Source organism: Anastrepha obliqua, chromosome 5 (genome assembly GCF_027943255.1).
Source record: "Anastrepha obliqua isolate idAnaObli1 chromosome 5, idAnaObli1_1.0, whole genome shotgun sequence".
NCBI classification, from domain to species: Eukaryota; Metazoa; Arthropoda; class Insecta; order Diptera; family Tephritidae; genus Anastrepha; species Anastrepha obliqua.
The window spans coordinates 60,373,198-60,399,052 of record NC_072896.1 but is presented as its reverse complement, the minus strand read 5'-3'; the positions used below and the strand labels follow the sequence as shown (position 1 = coordinate 60,399,052).

General features: G+C 36.3%; 1 protein-coding gene across 4 annotated transcripts in view; it reads left to right on the top strand.

Moving 5' to 3' along the window:
- LOC129249114 (CUGBP Elav-like family member 2) overlaps positions 1 to 25,855 on the top strand; it is a 260,192-nt gene that overhangs the window by 122,977 nt on the left and 111,360 nt on the right. For all 4 annotated transcript variants that reach the window (XM_054888750.1, XM_054888748.1, XM_054888749.1 and 1 more), the window contains exon 5: positions 12,647 to 12,695. In XM_054888750.1, the coding sequence (XP_054744725.1) occupies positions 12,647 to 12,695 (49 nt within the window). The remainder of the gene's footprint in view (positions 1 to 12,646; positions 12,696 to 25,855) is intronic.

Here is a 25,855-nt window from a genome sequence, read left to right as displayed (position 1 = left end):
GCTTTTCATAACGCCACATTTTGCTAATTCCGTTACTCTCTGCACCTTAATTAATAAATTTTAAAATTTCTTTTATTTTAATATATTATTTTAATTTTAAAATTTTATTTTATTTTATGAACGGTACCAAGTTATTTATTTTTTTAGCTTAACCACTCCCGTTGATTTGTCACAAATGTATATGCGGCTAGTGACCTCTGGCTCACCCCAAGTACACGAGTATATCTGAAAAGCTATAAGTTCCTCAGAAAAACGATATTTTTCCCATTCTCAGAAGACTTATGAAAGGCAACCTATCTACGAATTTTAGACATTGCCTGTGACATATCGTCCCAAGGCCAATGCATTGTTGGGTGGGTCTTCCAACTTTTTGTCTCTCGGTCAGAACGTACTCGAAGGAGTTATTTTTTCAGGCGAAATACACACCAATCAGTAGATGATTTCAATCAAAACTCATTTAAGTAAATCTACACAATCTACACAAAAAAAGATTTACTTTGTTTCCTTAGAAGCGTAACCCGAAGCATGTTCCGTCTCGGGCTTATTCCAGGTGTGCAAATTTTCGATAAGCATCAGAACTTATATCACTAGACAATTCGAAATCCGTTGCCGAAAAGTGATACCCGCAAACATTTTCGCCAGTTTTCAGTGAAGCGCCGCACGTTCGCGATACTTTCCGATCATAGGGTATGTAAGAAAAAGAATATAAGGAGATTAGACTCAAATAACATTGTGCAACATTTAGATTTTATTTGAGTCTAGTCTTCTTAAATTCTTTTTCCCACATACCCTGGCCCGATGGAAGGTATGCACCGGTTTCCATGTGCGCCGATCGTTTAAATTAAACATTCCCGGTACTTTTTGATCATAGGGTATGTTCCTTAACCGATCATCAAATTGCAATGCAACTTTGGTGAACTTTTGTTAAGTGTTCTCAGAAGTTTTTAAGTTTATTTAGTTTTAATATAAACAAAATCAATGCAAATTCAAACGACTTTCAAATTTCATAATCAAAAGATATTACGACGCTTTTGTGATCTTTCATGGCATTTATTTTTTTATAATACAAATATGTACTTGCGATTTCTTTATTGATTTTAATAAAAATTATAAAACAATATGTATAGGGTTTTTCAGTAAGAGCGCTTCAACTTTTGAACTTTTTTGAATAAAACACAAACGGTTTGACTTTTTTAACTAATTTTTTTTTTATTATCGAGTTTGAACATATACATTTAAGTATGAAATTCGATTTCTTTTGCATGACCACCGCGTGCACGTTTTACGAAGTCCAATCGTTGAACCCAATTTTCGACCACTCTTTATAAATCACATAACCCCAAAACGGGACGGCTTGTTAAATGGACCGTAAAATGGCCGTAATGCTCTTAAAGTAGCAGCAACAGAACGATTATTTTCAAAAAAAATTTGCACGATTTGCAATCGTTGCTCAAGTGTGTAGCGTTCCATGATGAAATGTACATATACTAATGAAGTTTACAAATGACAAGCGAAAAATAAAAAATATTGCGTCGTTCGCCCTCCCTATCGGAAAAAAGTTGAATCGCACCTATTGAATAACCCTATGTATCCTCGTATATTAGTACTAAAATAATTTCTCACGTCCGATATCACATTTTAATTCAAAATAAAGTCCACAACAAACTGATTCTCATTAATTATGAATTATATGTTGAGGTCTATGAGTTGACTAAATATAAAAAAGGTTTAAGGAAAGAAAATTCACAGGGGTTTGCCTATTTTTACAAGCACCCTAAAACCACTCCCGTTATCGCGTTCATTACCACTTTATTTTCACCGATTTTCCCGATACCAGGGATTCAAGCGCATCTCAATTTTTATAGCCATAGTACTTTATAAAAACTGTGCAACGGCAAACTTTTGTATAGCTTTTGTGTAGCTCTAATGTCGTACAAATGTCGAATAAGGAAATGTCCATATGTACAGGAAGTTTGTATATTTTCGCAGATTTATTCCATTTATTCACAAAGCAAACAATTTGTATTTTCACATATTTGTATAATTCACAGTAAAAGCTTTCAAAACGGAAACTTTCTGATGCTGTTTAATTTGTATTAAAAGCGCAAGAAGCAACTTCGGACTATTCAACAAAAACAAAAACGACGCGCGTCGGATATACATATGTAACTAGTAAATAATAAACATGTACTTATATAGTATATAAATATACCAACAAACTTTAAGCCAATACGATTCAATATGAATTATAGCTCCCCAAATATTCTAGATAAAATTGTATTGACAGTTAAGTCACTCTTCTATTTTTCAAGCACTAAAGTAGTATGTAGGGACGTCGATTTGCTCGACATTTAAACTTATGCTAATAACACAGATTAACATACAATTCACATTTGGCTGTCATTTCAGGTGCCACGTACAAACAGAATTCCACTTTCTTTGACAAACATTGTGTGACTTTTGCTGAGCATAAATACTCCATTGCAATTAGCTGTCAAAACAGCATTTAAATGCAAAGTAAACAATCCGTAAAAAATCCTTTTCAAATAGTAAAAGTCTGTACATTAGACCGGGACGATTTGCATTGCATACAATTCTTCGACATCCCACCGTCAAAATTGTGATTACTCTTGTTATTCGAGGTTTGAAAATTAAAGTCTTATGAAACATATTTGGATTATGGTATAAAGAATTTTCAATGCACACTAATCGAACAATATGCTCATTTATACCAGTTGCTCCATCTATTCGCTACTTGTTAACTCTTCGCGAAAAGAAGAGGCCTAATATAATATTATAGAATATAATATAAGTATATTCGGTTAAATTTCCTTTCACATTAATTTCAAATTTGCTGGTTGAATTCTAATATACTAGCAACATTATCCAACCGGATTGCTAGCTAGCACCTATTCATGGATGTGTTGACAGCTTTGCATAATTTGTAACAAAATTTAAAAATAATTTTGTGTTGAAAACTTTTTTTACCCGGGGTTTCTTTCTAGGGCATGGGAATTTTTATTTTGCCATGCTATAACTTCTTTCTCATCTACTTTGCATAAAAAATATAGAAGTTATAAGCTCTTTATCGATCCTTTTATTTTATCGAATTATCATCATCATCATCATGGCATTTACAGCTGGGGGTGAGCCAATACTTCCTTTAATATTGCGCTCCATATGTCTCAGCTTATTGCGTGGCTTCTTCGTGGGTTCATATTACGCAGGTCGTTTTCCACATCATCTGCCCACCTTCTTACTGACCGTCCGCGCTTTCTGCTGCCCAAAATGAGAGGGTTCAAAGTCTTCTTTGCAATTCTGTTGTCATCCATTCTTGGATCTCATTATTATATTTTATTCTATAAGACTCGTCAGGCTCTCGTACAGGGCCAAACATTCTCCTCAACATTTTACGCTCAAAGCGTATATGTATATATATATATATATAATATAATTGGCGCGTACACCCTTTTTGGGTTTTTGAGCTCCTCCTCCTATTTATGGTGTGCGTCTGGATGTTGTTCCACAAATGGAGGGCCCTACAGTTTTAAGCCGACTCCGAACGGCAGATATTTTTATGAGGAGCTTTTTCATGACAGAAATACACTCGGAGGTTTGTCATTGCCTGCCGAGGGGCGACCGCTATTATAAAAATGTTTTTCTTTAATTTTGGTGTTTCTCCGAGATATGAACCTACGTTCTCTCTCCGAATTCCGAATGGTAGTCACGCACCAACCCATTCGGCTACGGCGGCCCCGCGTAAGGGATAGTCCTACATATTAGTAGGCAGAACCCATGTTTCACGTCCGTACGTTGCTATTGGCCTTATAAGGGTCGTGTAGAACTGTGACTTACACGTCCATGACAAGAGTTGTTTGTTTGTTGTTTATGGTGTGCATAATAGCTTCTATTTGCAGCCTGCAGTTTGTCTGTATGACTGTGTGTTGTTTTGATATGCCGTTGGTTATTTTTTGTTTGTGGATTATCCTATATAAATCAAACATATTCCATAAAGCAAAAATTTTGCAGCTTCGAAGTTCATTTTAGATCTCTTTCGTAGAAAATTTTTATTCGCAATAACAAATAGAATCATAAGTTCGTGGTACAGGTAAGACGTGCCGGCCTACTGTGCGTGCACATCCATACATATATCTGCATGTATGCTAACAGATGCATGAAAGACAGCCAAAGAAGAGATTTGCCCATCGCAGGTGGAAAGCTTCGATATTCATTTACATTTAACTCACACTGTCAGAGAGAATACATATACATCCAAACACAAAAATATGCAGTAAATGCATTTACACAATGAATTAAGCATTCATCCGAAGGGAGGAAATAGGAGGGGAAAAAGAAAATAGCGAGAGACTAGTACATGCTCGTACATATACGTATGTATATCAAGCAGCTACTTTAATGTACATTTTAGTCATTCTATATGTATAACTTAAGTTATAGTGCGCTGCTGATCCTTGTATGCCCACGGTGGGAGTCTTTCGTGGTAACATTTTCTGAGCGAGGGCAAGCTCAGGAAGGAGGAATTGATTTTTTCTATCGTCGTGTGAGAAAATGTCAAGCTTTTAACGTATGTTTGTCATTTCGATTATTTCAGGTAAATTAAGTAGCTCGAATTACCTATGTAGATATGTACACAGGTAGGCAATCAAATAATATGTACAGCTATCGAGTACATTGGAAGCGTTCATTCTCTGACCAACTTAGCCGAAGAAGCGAGGCTACGGAAAACAAGGACATTTACATGCGCCCTCACTTCAAGCGCATAAAATTGCAATGGATATTGAGCCACTTGAGCGTGGGTAGTGACGTGGATTTGGGTGCTGCGGAGTGCTCTTGCTACTGACCATTAGTATGGACAATTACACATGGCAAGCACGCACTCTATTCACCATTCGTTCACACTAGAATGTCCACACCCACTCGCATAGGAGTGCCTCGTTTCCAGACAAATGTTTACCATGCCGATAAGGGTGCAACGGGTCGTATGTGCAGGCAATGGTAACTGCTAAATTCTATTCCACACCATCTATGTACTTCGATTTTCCATTAACATTTTGAATATGTAAATCTGTTGACAAAAACATTATGCCTACGAACGAATTATTCTTACCTAATACTGTACTTGTATTCACGTTTGCTTTTGTATGTATTGTACCTTAATGTATTTTGCATGCATTCTGAGTTTATGTGGTTATTTGCGTACAAGTGTCGCTCGCTACAATAGGATTATGCTCAGTAATTGAAACAACTAATTGCCTAGTTATTAGACAAACGCATAACCGACCTTCCAGTACATCTGAGTACACCGATTGTTCATATAATCACACACTACTTACATCCTTGTGTGCACACGCATAAATACATAAGCCCATGCTTATGATGAGTACATATTAAAAATAACAATTTAGAGTTTAATAAGTTATACTCGGGCAAATCAATAACGGGTGTTCATCGGCATTTAATTAGCACATATTGAAGTCTATGGTAACATGCTCTTAACCTCAAATCCATCACAATTAATTGACATTTGTGGTTGACTGCAATTAATCAGGTTAGTAATAGGAATTCACAACTTAAAGTTCGGTATTAAATTTGCATAAAACTCACCAAAAGTTAGGATTTCAATTCGTATTATGTGCGCCACCTACAAGCCATCTTCTAACATAAGATATCATTGTCGGCCATTCAAAGCACACAATTTCCTTTAATTGCCTTTGCTTGTGAACGTTTAGAAGAACTCTAAACACATATGCACCCACATGCATGTGTCTAACTGAATTCAAACGAGTAGTCCTAATAACGAAAAAGTAGAAGGCAAACGTATTTGCCGACTACCATCCTAAAAAAAGGAGTATTTCAATTTCCTTTCCTTTTTCTCATTCTCATTTTATCTTTCTCTTAGTATAGTCTTACTTTTTAATACATGAATAATTTTTATAAGGAAGTATAGTTTGTCCTCCATACATCCTCTATAACCCAGATTTAAACTCTACGGATGGACTCAAGTGCACTCTGCATCTCGATGACTGCGATAATCACAGTTTATAAGTACGGACAGTATTCCGACAAACAAATAATTTAAATTTTTTCTTTCACGAAATTTTTTATTAAGCCGTTGAATTTAGTGCTTTATATTTTATTTATATTCGAAAAACCATACAACTTTTCCACTGCCACTCAATACTTAGTCCTACCATAAGTTATAACTATAATCAATTTTTTAAAGAAGTTAGTTTTATTTAATTATGAATATATTAAAAAGCAAAATTTTAATTTTTAATTCGAAATGGTCATCATTTGCTTTTACACAAGCCTTCAAACGATTGAACCATCTAGCTATTGGAGCGCGCACGGTTTCCATCGATATTCACGTCGCTGCTCGAACCAAAGATTGTTTGAGACACTCCAAATTTCTGTGAGGTCTTCGACAGATCCTGTTATCCAATTCTGACTACAATTTGTAGTCTAATGGATTCAGATCTGGGCTTCCAGACAACCAAACTTCTGCGGATATGAACACAGAAATATTGTTTTTTAGCCACTGCTGGCTGGTTTTTGCCTATGGGCTGGAGCGAAATATTGCAAGAGATCCAATGCTCTCCATTGAAGAGAGTACTGCTCAAGTGTTTCACCACGCCTTCTAAGACATCCTCTTGGTACACTTTTGCACCAGTCTTAACCTCTTTTTCGCAGAAACGAAGAGATGTAATGCCTTTACAAGACACTCCCCACCAAACCAATACGGTGGATGATGGCCACGCTGAAACCTTGAAACAACATTTTTTGCAGCTATGCAAGGCGTATTATGACCACATAGGATTTACATTTACATCTATCGACTCCTATTCAAACCAATCACACTCAGTGATCGAGGTCAGATCAACTGAAATTAAATTAACTATACTCGTGAACTGAACCATATCCGTGGAGTCCGATCACAGTCCAAATTTTGACAGAAGCTTAAGCTGAAGACGATGATCACGTTCTTTGTTTTAATATCAACATAAATTTCTTTTACCCATACTTTGGAAGTGCACAGGTCCGAAACCACGGGCAGGAAATACCAATTGATAGAAAAAGTTATTTCTAATAACTAGTTCGCTCCATGGCAGGCAATGTCAAACCTGCGAGTGAAGTCTGCCATGAAAAAGCTCGTCACAAAACAGCATCTACTGCTCGGGGGCGGCGTAAAAGTGTAGGTCCTTTTTAGGAAAATTATTAAGACGCATATCACAAAAAGGTATATATAGACGCATGTATATATATATATATATATGTACAAGGTGGCGCAAAAGTAACCTTGCGATGTTTTTTTGTTAATTTAAAAAAAATGAAAAACTCGAGATATGATGTCATGTAAATGGCCGCCGCCACAGTTAATTGCCATTTGAGCCCTTTTTATGGCATTTTCCATCACTTTGGCCAAAACTTCCGGCGATAGGTTCTCACATTCTTTGCGGATATTGTCTTTAAGAGCTGCAAGAGTCTGAGGCTTGTTGACATAAACCCGCGACTTCAAAAAGCCCCACAAAAAGAAGTCTGGAGCGGTCAAATCAGGCGATCTTGCTGGCCAGTGCAAATCGCCAAAACGGGAGATTAGGCGCCCGAGAAATGCATCCTTCAGCATATCGGTTGTGGCACGTGCAGTGTGTGCCGTTGCACCGTCCTGTTGGAACCACATGTTTTCCAATCCCAATTCATCAAGTTGCGGCAAAAACAACTCGTTGATCATTGCTCTGTAGTGCTCACCATTCATAGTAACCGTTTGGCCCGCGACGTCTTCGAAGAAAAAATGTCCGATGACTCCTCCAGCGAAAACAGCACACCATACAGTGACTTTGAGCGGGTGTAATGGCTCTTCGTGGGTTACACGTGGATTTTCAGTGCCCCAAAGCGTAAATTTTGCTTATTTACGTACCCGCTAAGATGGAAATGGGCCTCATCACTCATGATTATTTTTGATGAAAAAACATCTTCCTCTTGGTGGTGATTAAGGATGGCTTGAGCGTATGTTAGACGCGATTAGCGGTCAGCAGCTAACAGCTCATGGACTTTGTACGGAAACATCTTCAAATCTTGTACCAAAATTCGCTGTAAAGACCGTCGACTGATACCAATTTGCGTGGCACGTCGTCTGGTCGATGTCGACGGCGCTTTCATGACATCCTCGGCTACAGCAGCAATATTCTCTGCAGAACGGCTACTCCGGGGTCTGCCACGCCTGGCAGCATCTCGTGTTGTGCCAGTCTCTTCGAGGCAAGCGGCTAAAAGTCGCAGTGTTTCACCAGTAGGCGTTGGACGGCGAGGAAATCTGCGACGAAATTCACGTTGTGCCAAAGTCACCGACCGATTATTGGTCAAATAAATAGTCAGCAATATTCCGCGTTCTGGAGCAGTGTAGCGTAACATTGTTTATTAACGTGTATTTCCCATGTGTTTACTACACAAATGTCAAAACAGAACTGACATCACTAAATTTATAGCATTTTCTGATAGGAGGATTACTTTAGCGCCACCTGTTATATTGAAAACTGCCACAAAAGAAGAAAATGTGTTATAAACATAAAATTATAGAAACTTGTGTCGTATGTATTAATATTGCATAATGATAGTGATTTCGGAGTAATAGGTTTGCCTCCCACCTTAGGTAAAGCTTGCAAGGAATAGTATTTCCAGGAAGCAATCGCTGTTTACGAGAGAAACGTTGTTTCAGTCGCTTCGCACACGAAGACAGGCGCTGCGATGTGGAATCACAGTAGAATTCTTATTTGAAAACGGTATTTGTTAGCCTTGTCAGGATGAGCTATCGAGCGTTATGGGTTTTTTGAAGGACTTGCCATACCCCAACGCAATACCACTCATACCCATTCTTCTTATGCGCTGCTTGTCCGGGACTACAAAAAAAAAATAATAATTGGCGCGTACACTTCTGTTAGGTGTTTGGTCGAACTCCTCCTCCTAATTGTGGTGTGCATTTTGGTGTTGTTCCACAAATGGCGAGACCTACAGTTTTCAGCGTACTCCGAACTCCAAATAGCTTTTATGAGAAGCTTTTTCCTGACAGAAATATACTAGAAGGTTTGCCATTGCCTGTCCTGAGGCGATCGCTAATAGAAAAAACTTTTTCTATTATTTGATGTTCATGCTCGCAGATTCGCACCACTCATTTGGCTACGGCGGCGGCTTGTCCTGCTTATTTGTAAATAAATACTTATTTATAGCGACCCTTTATGTATATCTGAAGGCCGTATCACTATCCGCAATCTGTGACTCGTCCGGTAGCCTGCAGCTCGGTTTCCGCGGAACTTCCGCGACACTGGCTTATATTGGATAATATATTTAATAAAAACAATTAAACAAAGTGAGCATTTAGCTTCCCTTAAACTAATTTGTTATAAGAAACAAATCAAGTAATTTTTTACATAAGGTACAAAAAAATCTCAATATGTTTGTACAGGTGAATGGATTGCGTTAGATTACGCCATCAGCCCAGGGTTGATTCAGGACCTCAAAGATGGAATTCGTGAGGTCAGGTTATGGAAAATTTCATGAAATGGATATTGTGCTGTAAGCGTGGTCGGGGGGGGGGTAATTTGCCTCATGTTATTTTCCACTATTAACATCATACCTTCCTCTTTATAATGAAATAAACATCTGATCATTTAGGTATATTAAAAAATAGCATTTTTCTTTGAATATCAAAATAACACCTCTTATTGGAAAACCCTTCATATCTAATGATTAGCTGACCCTGATGGCAAGTTGTTTCTATTGAGTATTGACGAAATCGGCCAAAAACCACAAAGTGTACTTTATTCCTAATTGCCTCTAAGTTACTTTAGTTTTACAAATTTACAGCCAACCAAAATTAAATTATACCAGAAAATGCGGATGTGTTTGTTTTAATAACATTTTCGGTAGGTCTTTGAAATTATATAAATTTTTTAGGACAATTTTTCTCTAAATAGCTTCCAACGCATTCTATTGTTTTCCATTTTTATCAACGTGACAACTTCTTGTTGCATTTATGACATATTGCTCTTCCCTTTTTAACATATTCCCAAAATAAAGCTATTATACCTGTACATACCTTGAAAAATATAGACATACACTGAGTGCCATAATTCTAACTAGTAAGCTAGAATTCATAAATCTAGGGGAGCTGTTTTTAAATACTATTTATGAATGAAATTCTAATGATTAGCTCAAATTCAAATTCATCATCGTCGTTGTTTACTGTCCTGTGACTACTACTGGCACAAAACTATCACCGCAATGCACAACCACCGATACCAATGGAAACTATTTTTTTATTTAATAAGCTATTAGTTTATCGGTTTTAATTAGAATTCTGGATTGACCCTTAAAATGTAAGAAGAAAGAAACGGAATTGACATTGGTGAGGTGAAAATCATAACAAAACTATGGAAAGAAAGCCAAAACAATCGACATATAGGAAGAACAATAGACAGGGCATGGAGATTATTTCCGACACTAATTCAAAACTACTGAATTATAACTTCAACGCTAAGAGCAGGACGTCCTACAGAAAGAGAAAAGTGCAGTATTAATTTCGTTTAATTAGTTTAATGTCGTTATATAATTGTTGAGTTTCCCTGAATAACTGTTACCTTTTAATTTCTCTGGCTATCAGGTGACTTTAATAAAGCTTGCCATAGTAAAATTTTTGTACGAATAGCAATTTGTAGTTATGTAAGTAAGTTATTTAATTATGCTGCAGAAAATCAAGTTACCGGAAAATGCTCGGCTTTACCTAAAATATCGGACGTTTATCCGCCGAAGACAAATATTTGGTCGAATATGCAAATATGGGCGATAATGGCTCACTTTTCCCATTCGCCACAAATACTTGCGAAAGGACCCATGTCCGGACAAAAACTGTGAGAGATAATAGTTAACCTCACCGTGCTTTCTTTCTACCCACTTTTTTAGATCGGGTATTAGTCTCACTGTCCATCTACCATACCGTTCAGAGTTCCATTTTGACCGCCAAAGTGTGAGCGTTTGAACTCTAATATCGGAGAAGCGTGGCACTGGGATTCCTGTGTTTTTCGCCTCCCATCTCCGTTTGCGCTCTTGTGCTAGAATATCTATAGGGTTGGTTCCGCTGATAACTAACACCGCTGCTTCAGATACTGTTCGGTATGACGAAGTCACTCTGAGAGCGCAGGTGCGTTGCACAGATTGCAGAGTTTTCCGCCGGCATTGCACCCTTAGCGAATCTGCCCATATTTTGCATCCGTATAAGAAAATCGAGTTCGTCGTGTCCAGTAAAAGTTTTCGCTTGTTCTGCGTTGGACCTCCAAGGGTTGCCATGAGCTTACTTAACATGCCACTTACTTTGGCAACTCTTGTGGCAGCATGGTTTATGTGCGCCCAGTAAGTTAGCCTTGTGTCTAATTGCACTCCTAGGTAGTTGGCCACTCTTTTTGTCGATAAAGCGGCATCGAGTACTTGTATGTCTACTTCTAATGGGATACGTCTGTTCGTTAGAAGGATTCGTTTTTTTTCTCTGTGGCCAGCTTTAATCCATGGTCTTCTAGCCATGTCTGAACTCGAATCATCACCTGATTTAACTTCCTTTTGGCTTCGTCAGTGTTTCGGGCAATTATTACAGCTGCAATGTCATCTGCGTATCCCACTAAATGCACATCCTCAGGCATCTCTATTCGAAGGATTTCATCGTAGCTTATATTCCAAAGCTCAGGTCGAAGTATTGATCCTTGGGCCGCACCTGCTGTTATTTGTTTAGTCTTACACCCTTCTCGCGTTTCGTATAAGAGCACGCGATTGCTCAGATAGCTACGAATATTCTATAATAGATTATTCAGGATCTTGAATTTTACCTTTAAGGCTTCAATTACGTCGTCCCAACTTCAACTGTTAAAAGCATTTCTAATATCCAGTGTGGCGTGTAATACTAAGCGTGTGGTGTATCGATTACCTGCCTGGGCATGTTCTACGCTAGCTATTACATCTTGGATGGCTCCTATGGTTGATCTGCCACTTCTAAAACCATCTTATGCCTGTCAGATAGAGTAAGCCTATGCTTTATCAGTTTCTCAAAGAGTTTTCCTGCGGTATCTAGCATACATAGCAGTCTATAAGCGGGCGCTAATGTTGGGTCTCCCTTTCCTGATAAGTACTAGTTTCTTTGTTTTCCAAAATTCTTGTACCGACGTCCTGAAGGACATGACCTGAAACAGTCTTTCGAAAAGCTTTTGGATTGCCCAAAACAGTGTATCGAAGACAGAGAGAACTATTTTGAATAAATAAACTCGAAGTTATTAGAATTCAGCATATTTTTTTCTATTTTAGCTCACTTCTGCTTATTTTGGACTTCACCTTATATATAGGGACATATGGACTCACATATGAGAATAACAATCAGAAATAATAGAGCACTTGATTAGAGGACCCAAATGTTCGCTAAGCCCGAATTTGCCATTAAATATTAAGCTATTTTATTAATTGAAAATTGAAACTGTTGTTTTTGCTAAATGTTTTTCTGATGCATATTTCATTGTAATTTATACTATTGTACATCTTTGTAAAGCTGACCTTAAGATATTGACTACTTCATGCTTAATTTCTATACTCATTTCAGATGCATCATCCCATTCAAATGAAGCCCGCTGATAGCGAGAATAGAAACGGTAAGTTTTATAATGAAAGTTATTGATTTCACTTTTTAAAACAAAGTTAATAAAAAATAAAATAAAGATTAAAACTATCAAAAATGTTTGTGTAGTTATAAATATGAAAAGAAAGTCCATTTTAATACAATTTATTTACAAATTCTAGTGAATTAAATGGTTACGCACATATTCAAAATACTTCGCTAATATTTGAATGTTTGATTCTGAATTTTTCCTACCACCCACACCGAGGTTTATTTTTATTATTTTGTTTTAATATTTATTTTATTTTCAGTGTTGAACCAACCATGATAAATATATGGTAAGGTAGAACCATTGAGAGGCACTTTCAGCATTTTTTGTTTTTTTTGGTCTTGTGCTTTCATTCATATAAATTAGACACCAAAAATATTTTCATCCTAATTTAATTTTTCTAAATTTTATATAATTATGACAAAAATATTTTATTTAGAATTTCAGTCCTAAAAAAAGTCCAAAAAATTTATGCACCAATGTTCACCGCTACAAGCAACCTAACCAGTTCCGAACAGTTCTTTGGGAACGTCTTTACTCCTGTGCACTTATTTAAACTTATTTCTGTACGTAAATATGTATGTACATAAATAATGTCAAGTATCCTTTAGGAAATGAACCAAATGTCAGGAGCATTTTATGAAACGATTTTTGTCTTCTTCTTTATTTCTTTTGGTAATTCAACTACAGGTTATTTTTTTTATTCTTTTGGAGAGGAAGAGTATAAATTTCAAATCTGAAATTGTTTGATTATATTTATATTTAAATACTTTATTATTATATGAGATTTGCATACTCTCTCGTGCTTACAATGCTACCAAACTTCAAACAAAAAAAATCGCGGCCGACGAACTGCGAGAAGTGTTCTAACTAATTATGCTTTTATCATGGAATCGACAAAAAAAACAAAAAAAATCTACTTCACAAAAATGTGTTATATTTTCAATTCATTTTTTAAAAAACATTTAATTTTTTAACTAGAACTATATTTTACATACATTATAAGGGAGAAATTCACCTTTTTTACCGCATAAACTCAATTTACAAAGTCAAACTCTTGGGAACAAAGTAGGTCCGTGGAGTAAACACATAATTAATTCCACACACACAACTACTTAGTAAATACATTCATAAGAACAATTTTTAACCGATTTCTACTTTTAGCTTTTTTAATTTTCATAACAGAAAAAGTTGGCTTTATCATGGGCTAAACAGCTAGTTTGCTCATACACACAACGCTGTAAGGCAACTGAGCATCAAATAAGTGCTTATATTATCATTATGAATAATAACAAAAGTACTTAGCAAACTACTCCTTTGTGTTCTAGCTTGGAGAAAAAACTGAGTACTTGCTCTTTGCGCTATTATATCGCTTTTGCTCTCATAGCAATTCCATATATTGGGTAGGCGAAAAAGTCTTTTCGTATTTTGTCAATAGATGTCGTTTGAGTCATCTATCTCCAGTGCTACTAATCACATTGTATTATATCATAGAGAGGTGACATTTTAAGCTTCATTTAACCAAAAAAAAATTTAATTCGGAGAAGTTGAAAAAAGTTATAGCTGTTCAAAAATGAGTGAAAATAATGAAGAAATTCGCTATATTTTGAAATTTTTGTATAAAAAAAGGAAGAATGCCACGCAAGCCACCAATGAAATTTGTGAAGTTTACGGAGACGATGCTGTATCATTTCGTGTAGCACAACAATGGTTCGCCCGTTTCCGTTCTGGAAATTTCGATGTGAAAGATGCACCCCACTCCGGTCGACCTATCGTTGAAAAAGTCGATGAAATTATGGAAAAGATTGACCAGGACCGTCACATAAGCTGCCATGATATCGCCAAGGCACTAAACATTCATCATCAAATGGTTTTGAACCATTTAAAAAAGACTGGTTACAAAAAGAATCTCGATGTTTGGGTACCACATGAATTGCCTGTGAAAAATTTAATGGACCGAATTAACATCTGCGATTCTTTGGTGAAACGAAATGAAATCGAACCATTTCTGAAGCGAATGGTAACAGAAGGCGAAAAGTGGATCAAATACGACAATAATGTGCGAAAAAGATCATGGTGCAAGGGTGGTGAAGCTCAACAAATGGTCGCAAAGCCAGGATTGACGCCTTGAAAGGTTATGCTATGTGTTTGGTGGGATTGGAAAGGAATCATTCACTATGAGCTGCTCCAGCCTGCTCGAACGATTGATTCTACACTTTACTGTCAACAACTGATGAGATTGAAGCAAGAAATCGAAAAAAAACGGCCAGAATTGATAAGCAGAAAGAGCGGACTAAAAAATGGCTCATTGCATTTATCACAAGCACCTAACACGTGTCTTGTAGAGAATGCATTACAAATATTAGCTAATTTCGACTCAAAAACCACTCAGCGGATAGTGAAAAAACAAAAATTAGCTTGAATCCAAAGTTGCACTGGCAGCACCGCATATTTTTACTTTGATAGTCCGCAAAGAAAAAATGTTAAAACAATTTGTTGGAATCAAAAAAAAAAAAGCAAACGAGAAGAGAAGATAAAAAAAAAAAACAATACATCAAAAAATATTTAAGTAGACAAAAGAACGATTAAATATGGTAAGAACATAGTAAAATTTTCCTACTTGTATTTTGAAGCACTGGCCTGATCACGTCTCTTGTGACCTAGGGGACTTAAAGCAAAGTTATTTGAGCATCGCTAAATTGCTGTTGCTTTCAAATAACAATTTTTCGCCTGACGAACTGCTTCCTCTAATTTATGCAAATCCGTCCTCAAACTGGGTTGAGTTGAGTAGATTTGGTGTGTGTACACAAATACATATGTATGTTGCGAGATGAAAATCACGCGGCTTTCAACTTTCGTATCTTCAGCGTTATTGAAGTTTTATAATCGAACTTTTTAAGGGTCGAATATAATTTTCAGTAATTACGGAAAGAACTATTCAAATATGCCAATGCCAAGAGTGACGTACTTCGCTCATTGATTGCCCCTGAAATTCCATAGTGTATTAGTGTCATTTGAGTTCATTCCTTTCAATGGGAATCTTGATATTCATACTTCCTTGCAATTAAAAGTCGTATAAAACACGTAAATACATACATATGTATATGGTATACTTATGTAATTCATATCTACGATTCATATTAAGATGAATGAATAACGAAGCTTAAGGGGTCCCGGTGGTATAGGGCTCGAAAATTTTGGGTATTTTCAGGAATTTTTTTTCACGATAAAAAATGAAAAACGATATTTAAATTTTTTAGGCCTTTTATTTAACTTCTTTTACATACAAAAATGAATTTTTTTTTTTTTATTTTAATAATTTGACCCTCCTGAAGAATTGGACCTGGACGGTGTTATCAATTTTGGTTCTTCTATGTATCTGAAATATAAAAACCGATTAAATTAATAATTAATATGACTGTAGCTATATCCCGAACTAGAATAAAAAAACAACAAAATTTAATAAAAGGGTTTTTTCAATTTTTTAATAAAAAAAGAAATAATTGAAATAATAATGATGTTGTGAACAACATATTAAAATTTCAGACGATTCGGTTGAATAGTTTTTTTTACAACACCAGGCAGAAAAAAGTCGTTTCGAGATAAATGAGTTTAAATGATGCACAGAAGCGCTCTCTACCTAGTTAATGAGCTGTAGAAGCTATAATATTGGGAATTTCTGCATGAAAATTTCACAGTATGCTCTTAAGATACTATACTTTCGAAATATCGACAAAAAAATCGATGCTTTGAAATTTCTAGACTACCGGGTCCTCTTAAGAAATACAATGCGCTTGAAAAAGTTTTGGAATAGTCTGAATGCTTCTAAGCAAGTCGATTCTAAACAAATGCATTTTACTTACTGAACTCAGTAAACATTTACATGCAAGTTTTTAAAAAACGATGCTTCAAGCAAGCATGTTGAAACATCAGTTCACAAAAAGTAAAAAGTACTATAATTTATAATTGAAAAAAAAGTTAAAAATGCAATAATAGATATAAAAAAAATAAAATTTATGTGTGAAGAAAAACATCGAGATCACCTGTGATTTCAGTACTTAGAAATGTAGAAAAATCATTTGTGAATTCAGTATTTAAATTTCAAAAACAACAGACCTATTAATTAACACCTGAAGTGTGTTGCTAAGAACAATGCCTGACCGTCCTAGAACACACCTGTGTTAAATTCATAAACAAAGTAAGGCCCTGCGCAGGGTAGGTAATGGTACGGAACAAGAAACTAAATATTCAATCTATGATTCAGTGTTGGTGCGCACTGAAGAAGTAATTTCTATCCAATAATCCATTGATGCCTCGTGTATCTCCACGACCACAACCGCATACACATAAATTCAAACATTCTTGCATGGATGCTTATGTACATACATACATGCATGAGTACATCTGCGAAATTGCTAAATGTTTTGAAACTTCGAAGTTGATGCTGCGAATTCGTGTTTATCTGAGAAACGATTCAAATAAACATTCCCAAGTATCACTGATATTCCGAATACCAAAGGCAAGCAACAACAGCAATAGCCATTGAAATGCAATAAAATAACTTCGAAAGTCTATCTTTACTACTAACAAAAGGATCACGTACATATACATAGGTACTAACAGGCATGTTCATATACATATATGTTCATACGTACGCATAGACATATTATAGGCATGCAATCTAAGCAATGTGTGAATGAACTCGCTATGATACAAAGTTAAAACCGAAGTCAATTCGAGGAGAGTTCCACTCTCGTGAGTTATATAATTCGCAAACAAATTGTCTTCTGTACGCGTATACATATGTACTCACATACATGTGGACGGTGAAAATATCCCTGAACAAACTATTAGAACAGTTTCATATATAAACTGGACCATTTTTTGTCTTCATTCAAATTTAAGCAGAGTAGCGCTTGTCAAAACAGAAACATAAAACTCTTTTCGCAAATTGTGGCAGCTTTTTAACAAGCTATTACTGCATCTTATATTGAGAGTTGGTAGTCTATTAAAATATCTGAATGCCAGAAAGAAAATAATAAATATAAATATGAACTAAGCAATGATTTTACCAAACCGTTTTTATTTCGAATGAACCGAAGGCCCCCCAAATAATATTCCCAAATTGATATTGCCAAACTTTGTCTGTGGTAGCAAGGATACCACCTTACAAAAAAGGCAGTCTGAACTTTAAAGCACTGGGTGGCAATAGAATAAGAGAGGCACTATTGCGCTGAAAAGAGAGGCATTCGCTAATTTTAATATACCAACGTATGTTTACGACGGCATAGACATAGCGCAGCGAATAAAGATCCAGCGGCTACGTTGGCTGGGTCATGTCGTCCGAATGGATACAAACGCTCCGGCTTTGAAAGTATTCGATGCTGTACCAGCTGGTGGTAGCAGAGGAAGAGGGCGGCCTCCTCTGCGTTGGAAAGATCAGGTGGAGAAGGACTTGGCTTCACTTGGTGTGTCCAACTGGCGCCGGTTAGCACGAGAAAGAAACGACTGGCGTGCTTTGTTAAACTCGGCCAAAATCGCGTAAGCGGTTCTAGCGCCAATTAAGAAGAAGAAGATGTATGTAGCTTTTATTTAATATAGGGGGCGAACAAATTCGCAAACACACTCATACGAGTACTTGCTTGTTAGGCAGCGATGCATAAAGCTGATAAAATTTAATCTTGGGGTGCTTACATATATATTTATCTTTGTGATAGGTTTTCTCCACAGGAATACTCATCGTCTGCATACATGTACACTTATACTGGAAAGTGAAAATATGCTATTTTTTATATACACACACATGTTCATGCAATGCTATGCAGACGGCGAAGATGTTCTCGAGCCGATAACATGCCGATAAATACAATAAAATTATGAAAGAAATTTGGGCATTAGTGCGTCGAACAATCATTTCTAGTATAATAAATCGGCATAAAATTGTACAGAAAGCGAGAATCGTCCCTGAAAAAAATTTTTTTTAAATAATCAATTACCCCATCATCAGAAATCGTGGCAATAGAAAAGAGTATGTCTGGGATCCATGTACATACATCCTCGTACTGTCCGTAAAGTGTCGAAAGCACCACATAACTTCAAAAAATAAGGTTTAAGGAAGCTTTATTGGAAGAATGAGGGAATATTGGTCGCGAGATAATAGAAAAGCCGGTACACTCAGTGCAGAACCAACTGCATGAAGTCCTTGTATCTGAAAAAAAAAACATACAATCTCTAAAAACTCTGACTTAAAATTATATTTTAAACTATAAGAACTCTTTTGTCCACATGAAATAACAGCTACATATCTTTTTGTAATATTTTTTTCGAAGTAAATTAGATTGAAATTTAGTACTTTTAAAATTAAATAATGCATTACAGTATTTGTAAAATCTTAAAATTAAATTTTGCAGTTATATTTTGGATGTTATGGATCCTCATACAATAAATAATCCAAGTGTCCATGCGTGTTTGTATTTACTTGTACATACACGTCTGTTCCCGTGTTTTCAAACTGAAGGCATCTTAGCTAACAGGAATGCCAATATTGTTATTGACCATTGTTCCAACAACTTTACATTTGTAAACACATTCATGCGTTCACGATTTGCTCGTAGACCTCTCCTGGGTCACATCCGTTGGTGGCGAGGCTACATGCATTGCCTGAGTGAAAACGATTCTAAAGGCATTGCAAAACAAAACACCATTTGCAACATATCCCTACATACTATACATAGGAGTGTATGCAGCACTTAGCAACTAACTGTTGTTGAGCAAAAGTTTGCGCGTAAATGGAAAACTAGCGTAGGTTGAAGGAATACTCATACACACACTCATGGGTATACAAGTCTTTTTGTACAAGTAGTTACTCCTGTGTGCCAATTTAAAACAATCATTATGCAACAGTGTTGTTTCACTTCTCGTCTCTCTTTTGTTGTTTTTGACAGGCTGTGGCCTTATTGTTATTGTTACAGTTATTGTTCCTATTGCATTTATTGCATCCCTATTTAAAGGTATTTTTTAAATAACCTTTACGAAGAAAACGTGCGGAGTTACCAGGAACATAGTTACACATTGCTTTGCAATTCCTATTTAAGTAGAAATGAGTGCTTAAAAAAATGTGTTGTCGTTTGCGTCCATTAAGTGGTGACGGGCAGGCAATGCTTGAAAATCATCGGATGATATAATTAAAATAAAGTGACGCTTAGATGTCAGTAATGAAGAATTCCTAGACGGTACCTTTTTTATGACATGATTTATGATCTTTTTGGTGGAAATATTCGTCCGAATGAGTCGACAAATGTTGGTGAAAAAATTCCAAGAAACGGGTTCTGTCGAGGATAGAAACAGGACTAAAATAAAATAAATAATTGGCGCGTACACTTCTGTTAGGTGTTTGGCCGAGCTCCTCCTCCTATTTGTGGTGTGCGTCTTGATGTTGTTCCACAAATGGAGGGACCTACAGTTTCAAGCCTACTCCTAACGGCAGATATTTTTATGAGGAGCTTTTTCATGGCAGAAATACACTCGGAGGTTTGCCATTGTGAAAATCATATTCTAGGGATCAAAATAAGAAACTTTGCCGAAGGAACCATAGCTCTAAAACGAATTCTGATGTCCCCCAATTTAGGTCGAACTTTTTAGTTTCTTTTCTCATGTAAAGGCCAAAAATGGTGATATTTTGAAATGATTGTATGGGGAACCCCCCAGGGGAGTTCCAGGGGGTGTTCCACTGGCATGGGTGGATCGGCCGTCCAAAGTTAGTGGGGGTCGGTCATACATTTGGACTCGATTGGAGCACTCTAAATGGGTCAAAGTGGGATTTTTCGTTCGACCCAAATTGGGGGACATCAGAATTCGTTTTAGAGGTATGGTTCCTTCGGCAAAGTTTCTTATTTTGATCCCTAGAATACGATTTTCACAGAGTAATGAGCGATTTTTAAATCGACCCGCCCTAGTATGTATATTGGGTTGATCTATCATGGCCACTAGGAGTTATGAACGACGTTGGCGCATAGACAGATCAATTTAATACATCAACGGTAAAAGCCATCTGTCAACGGTAAATTTAATATTCATACATCATTTTAAAGTACTATAAATATGTGTGCATGTGCTGATGTTTTAGGATCCGCGAACATATTATATATAAATTTGTACATATGTGATTTTATTCATGCTTACACAGGGTGGGACAGGAGTAATGCCACTTACCAGTTTTAACAGAACGTGGGAGTAATTAAATCTAGTTTGATGGTCTGGTAACAGGATTTAGTGAAATAAACTCCTTCAGCCCTTCTACCAACCTTTTTTCGCGGATGTTTGTGGGCACTCATTCGGCACATTTTTGGTCACATGAGCGAAATTGCCGGCCCGAAACGTTATGTCAAGATGCGGGACTGTTAGGGAAACAATGTATTCAGAACGAATTCACACTAAAGAAAGCACAATTAGACTCCACGTTCATGTTATAACATTACTTTGGCCACACCCTGTAGAAATTAGAGGCATCCACTATTTCAAAGCAAATAGTCCGCCAATCTCGTATTAATATTTTTCGTTTTAATAGAGCATTTTGTACGTACCACATTCACACAAATACGAGGTAGGTATATGTATTTAAAAAGCTATTTAAAATATCCGAAAGCAACATGGTCGACGAATATTTTTGCGATTTCTGACAAAATGCCAACATTTAAAAAATATTGTTCTTTAAATTGTTTTATAAATGGTGTTTTTGTACCCGTAGAGTTCTTGCGGATGGATAAATTTTAATCATACAGCTAATTGCTGCTGTGTTCTGATGCATTTTCACGTTTAATTAATTGAAATTTGCAGCATGTTCGGTGTGGCGCGTCTGCAACAACACCTCTGCGTTGCACAACAACGCCCTCAAAATATACGCCCACAAGCCAGCAAACAGCCTCGCCAAAATTTCTGTTTATTTTGCGCTTAATCGCGAACTGAACGCGTGATAAGAGTAAATTAAGCATACCAGAATAATATCGCCCTCACTTGTCGCCGCTGCCGCCAATGTCACCATAGAGAGCTGCAGTCACGCGTGAGCCTGATTGCTTGAGTGTGTGTGTGTGAACATATTCTCATGTATGCACAGTAAGCGTATTTATTTATTTTTCCCGCTAATTAGTTCCCGCTGCCTTGTTTAATTAATGACTTTATTAAATTTTAAATCAACGATTGTCGGCGCATTAAATCAATCATTAAATGCGGCTTCACCACTTAAACTTGCGCGTCTCTGTTTCTTGCCCCTACTATTTACATACTTACTCGTAAATATGTCTTGCTCTGGCAGTGCCACTGTTGTTCGCGTGCCAAAATGTGCCATTTTACCGTTGCGGCATTGGGCAATGAAGAAATGTGCCTTCAAATCACTAGAGACATGCAAACATTTGTTCTCTGTTTGGGGGCAATTAATTATGTGCAATCAGAATACGCCTTCGGAGCATATGGCTCTTGCTAAACTCAGTAGTGTACATGCACATGTTCAGATCCGTACATATTTAGCAGCACGAAGCATATCTAAGATTAAAGCGATTTTTATTAGCTCACACAGTTCAAATCACTTAGGGTGTTTGTAATCATGGAATTGAATGCTGGTTATTAACAAACTCCTAGTATTTACATTGCTTGCAAATGCACTGGTATATTTTTGGGCGGAGAGCTGCGAACATATAAGCATTTATGTAAATTGATAAATAAATTACCAAATTTACGCCAGATCCAATGGGATATGATTTTTGAGGGCAGTTCCTGAATTGTTGATTTCCGTGCGCACGGGTCTAGCATCTCTGGTAATTGTTTGTGTATTGCCAAATAACTCACAATTTTTAACCAAAAATATCAGATTTAGCATTCCTTTCCGATATTGGAAAAGTTAACAAAGTACAAAGGTTCTTACTAACTGAAACGAGAACCAAAATTAAAAGATTTTGAGATTTTTGAAAATACTAAAATAATCTTGCGCTTAGTATCACACTTTTTGCATTCATTCGAAATCTTCTTAGTTCCCGAAATGGACGCGCTACTGAGGCATACCTTGAATGATTTGTACTTGTATATGAAGTGGATAATAAGAACGAAGCATCCTTGTAGGATTAGGAGTAAGTAGGGAGGGGCAATCAATATCACCATATAGGTATGATGCCAAGTACAAAGACAAACAGCGGAGAGTACATCTGCTTTGAAGGGCCTTTAGGCAAAATTTAATGGAACTAAGGGCACATTTAAAAAAGATCTTTTGAATACACTCAAGGATGTTTACGTGTAGATCTCAAGTTCTGGAGCACTGGAGCACACGGAAGAAACCGCTGCTCTCATAATCACATAGACTTGCACTGGATAAGACAAATTCAGAACAGGATTCGGCAAACGTAATATTTACGGACGAATCTCATGCCTCAATTTAAAGTTCATGTTTGCAGCTGCTTCTCCGTAAAAGGATTCAGCAGCCGTTTATTTATGTTTACCGCCAATTTCAATGCAGTTTTAATGAATAAAATTCACCAGGAAGCATTATTGCCGTTAACTGCGAAGTTGTTTGGAAGAACTAACCAACCGTGAAGTTTACAAGAGGGCAACGGTCCCAAGCATCGAAGCCGAAGGTGTGTATAGTAGAAACAGTAAAATGGGATTGAAATGGTAGGTTGGCCTTAACATTCTCCAGGTGCTACCTTTTCTTCTTGAAATTATTTGTAAAAGTTTTTGTCTGAGCCCGTCTTCACAAGATTGATGATAAAATAATATTTCAAAAGATGCTTTAACTTTGATTTGAGGCGTGTGTACTGAAAGTACCCTACACGAAAATTATATTCATGTTCTAAAGGATCGTACGTTACTTAACCTTTAAAAACGTTTAGCGCTCTATACATATATCTAAGTCAGTACCCGTGAGATACATATATAGAGCCAAACATTATTTTTTACATAAATAGTTATGATTATAACTGTTTCTCACAAATAGTTTTCTTACTAGTATGAAATTTAGGTGACAAGTCGACGGCATACCAATTCCGACTGTAAACAAACCAAAGATATTAGGTATAACTTTCGATGGTTTGCTTTCCTTCCATCAAAGGTGCTAATAGCAGGTACCCGGCGAGTAGGATACCGTAGCATATGCCCGTCACTAAACTCCTTCGTGTAGTCCATAACGCTTTAAAATGTCATCGTATTCCTCATGTTCACAAATAGAAATCAAAATCCAGTTCAAGAACCAAGTCACACACTCTGATTAAGAAACAGTGCAAAAAACAATCCAAATAACGTTTTCACTGATATTTTCTAAGAGGACGTGTGTACTATGTACTATACACGAGAGCTCCCTTTATTTATTTATACAGTGGATTAAAGTTTTACACATTTGAATTTAATTATATATTTTTTACAATCATTTTCTTTAAGTTCAAATTATTCAGTTGGAAAGGGCTCGGGTATATAGTCGTTATTGAGATACACATATGTATTTACCCAAAAGTGGTCGTCACTCAGCTCATATGCTACGATTTGAATTGCGTATTTTTTTGTTTGTTGTTGTTTGGTTTTTATCATTTGTGCAAATATTTGTGCTTTATTTATAACAGATATTCAATTTTTTCCTTTTATAAAAGTTTCCGTTTCAATGAAACTAGGGTCCGTAAAGTAACGGCTTAAGAAATATGTCAAAGTGTCTAGGATGGTATACTTCAAGTTCAACAGCCGGCAATAGGATAATCGCTTTGGCAGCGCTCCCTGTGCGTTCTAAGGAAACATAGTTGCCCGTATGGTTGTCAAGTTGACCCGGAATAATATGAAAATAATATACATAAATGCAAGGTAAAGAAGAAGAACATAGTTATATGTAACCTTCAGCATTTTCAAATTCGATATATTTTTGTGCAAATCGTTTTAAAATTTAACATTTTCAAAAACCGATTTGGTGTTCAAGTTCACGTGAATGTAGGTTGTGCAATTCTACACCCATATCTATGTATATAAGTATAAGTTGATGCAAAATTCATCATAAGTTTGCCACATATAGCATACTTATACATACATAGATACATATGTATGTTCTACACTCCCATAATAAGCAGTTCTGTGGCCGTAAGACATAGTAACTTAAGTCGAATGGAAAGTTTGCTTAATTTTTATGCTTGCTTGTTCCAGTAAACAATCTTAATATGTATAAATTAATTAATCTTAATTTTTATTTCAAACCGACTTATGCTACTCTGATAAACGACTGCATAGTTGATCTACGAACCATCTCACAAGTATCAAAAAAGAGCAGTTTTTGAGAGGCAAAGAGAGTCAGACCCTTTATGTGCGTGTAGGTAAAGAGGTTGCCACTGGATGTAAAAAATAAAAAAATTCCGCTTAGTTAGTATATTTACGCTGTAATGTTTTTTTTTAATATTGCCCAATAAAATACGGGATAATATGTTATCAAAGTCAGCTCCTAGAATTAGAAGTTTTAGAAAATTGGTATGCATATGGTTTCTGCTACCAGGGTTGCCGGGGGGTTTAATTTAATTTTTTCTTTTATTTTAAGAAAAACAAGAAAAACTCACGACAAAACAACGACAGAACACATAAAATAACTTATTTTTTCCATAAAGTTTGGTTTTTACATTCCTCATGCAGCCGGTTGTAAGTGCGTTCGGGTGACTGGACGTATGAAAAAATCTCATGTCTCGAATCACATTGGCGTGACCTCGAAATTAATGCACTATATAGCAGAACCGTATGAGCTTGCTTAGTTTTTTTTTGGGATGTGAATACTCAAGCCTTCATTTTCCGTCCCTTGGTCATTTGTTAGTATAACTCAACTCGTATTAACGTTTACACTACTACGTAACTAACTACTAAGTAACTAAATTTTTTATATACTAATTATGGGCAGTACAAATTTAGAATGAATCTACCAACTCTTGTTGCCTTTTTAGTACTAATGTTATTATTATTATTTGACAAGTTCAATCAATATCTATAAATATATATATATTTAGCTACTTAATCTAGGGACCAAAGATTTCCAACTATTTCTATCGCGTGCTAAAGCTCCTAGTTCCTAGTTCCTAGCATTTCGCTCACAGGTTTGCGTAAGGTGTGGTCGATCCAGAAATACCTTATATTCATAGTTTGTTATT